At 39.5% G+C, this 1,814-nt stretch overlaps 1 protein-coding gene across 1 annotated transcript; it reads left to right on the plus strand.

Moving 5' to 3' along the window:
- Positions 1-584: 584 nt before the first annotated feature.
- Positions 585-1,160, plus strand: LOC110912932. Its single transcript, XM_022157803.1, has one exon. It carries the CDS (start codon positions 585-587, stop codon positions 1,158-1,160), a length of 576 nt encoding a protein of 191 aa, XP_022013495.1.
- The last annotated feature ends 654 nt before the right edge of the window (positions 1,161-1,814 follow it).

The raw sequence follows: 1,814 nt of genomic DNA on the forward strand, positions 1-1,814 counted from the left end.
CGATTCAACTCTAAGACGTAGACGTCTTCTGGCGGAAACTTAACTTCCAAAGTTGTAAATTGATAGACGACTCCGTTGACCTGGTCGAAGAGCTAGATGTTGTTAGACAACAATTACCGTCGCACCCCCCAGCTCAGCAAAAAAGCCTGCTTTCAAAGATTAAAGCGATGTTGACTCCAACGAAATCTACCAAGAAACCACCGGTTGTCCAACAAAATACTCGTGGCCGACCAACAACAAAGCAGGTACAAGAAAGGTTGGACGAGGCCTCTCGTATAGATGAAGAATTGAGGAGAAGCTCCTTCGGTGATGCAAACACGTGCTTTGAAGGTTCACGACAAAGTAAGTACCATAAACCTCGCCATAGCTCGTACGTTCCGTCTCAGGCCTCACAACAGTCGGTTAAAAGGTCCCAAAAACCCAAAGCGAGCCTAAGCCGTTCAAAGAGTTCTAAGAAGAAAGAGACACGAGATGATCACGGTTTTCCTTTAATCATTGGGGACGAGTACGTGGGAATCATCGAACGGTTTAAGTCTGCCATTCCGCCAGTGTTCCATCCGTACGTCTCGTGCATACGAGATGTGATGCCGGACGATCATTGTGGGTTTCGGTCTGTGGCTGTGGGCTTAGGGATGGATCAGAGTTCATGGGGGCTTATTAGAAGGGACCTTGTCCAAGAAATGGATCAGAACGAATCGATCTGGTTCCCAATATTTGAAGCATGGGCTGAAGGTTATTTTTACACGCATCGTCAGGGCCTAATTTGGGATTCAGTGGCCGGTTGTGGGGAGAATCACTGGATGGACTTCCCCTTTGCAGGACTTCTTATTGCACAAACGTACGGTATCGGGGTGCACCTGTTAACGACAACCATGGGTGCGAGTTCCACTTACTTCCCAATACTAAGTCCTCCGGCTAATCAACAACCATTATTCATAACGCTTACACATGTTAACGAGAACCACTTCATACATGTTAAGCTGGAAGGGGATTATCCTATGCCACCAGCACACAGGCTATGGTTGACCCACCGAAGACCCCATACAGAACAATGGGAAGATATGTACTTGCCACGTCTAGAATGGTATACATCGATAATGAATCCTCGGCCAAGATCAAACCCCAGTCTTAATTACATAGATAGTTATACGGAAGAATGATTTTTGTAATTAATAGTATTTTTTTTAATTAATAGTATTTTTTTGTAATTAATAGTATTTTTTTGTAACTAATAGTATTTTTTTGTAATTAATACTATTTTTTTGTAATTAATAGTATTTTTTTGTAATTAATAGTATTTTTCTATAATTTTCTACAAATTCTATAATTTTTATTATAATTTCTATCATTATTCTATAATTAAAATTCATTAAAAAGTAATTTTTATTATAATTTCTACAAAAAAATACAAGTATACGACTCGTATAGAGCTAGACGGGTCGTATATGGTTGACCAAAAGACCATTTAGCCCCTGATATGCCCCCAATCTAGGCTTATTTCAGGGGCTAAAAAGTAATTTTACTTAAACCAGACGCCTCGTATAGAGCTATACGGATCGTCTATTTGGGCGGGTTTTTGAAAATTTAAATTTTGAATATCTGAATTTCAAAATTTGAATTTTTTGAAAATGGACGCTTAGTATAGACCTGTACGGGTCGTCTATCTGAGCGGTAACATTTCTTTTACTTTAAATTTGAATTTTGAAAATATTTTTTGTTAATTACTATTTTACCCCTGAAAGTCCCCAGTATAGCCCTTTAACAGGGGCTCAAAGGTAATTTGCATACCTAGACGACACGTACAGGTCTGTACG

Source organism: Helianthus annuus, chromosome 1 (assembly GCF_002127325.2).
Source record: "Helianthus annuus cultivar XRQ/B chromosome 1, HanXRQr2.0-SUNRISE, whole genome shotgun sequence".
NCBI classification, from domain to species: domain Eukaryota; kingdom Viridiplantae; phylum Streptophyta; class Magnoliopsida; order Asterales; family Asteraceae; genus Helianthus; species Helianthus annuus.

What these genes read in the sequence shown, in the direction of transcription:
- LOC110912932 (XM_022157803.1), top strand. Translation starts at nt 585, where the DNA reads ATGCCGGACGATCATTGTGGGTTTCGGTCTGTGGCTGTGGGCTTAGGG.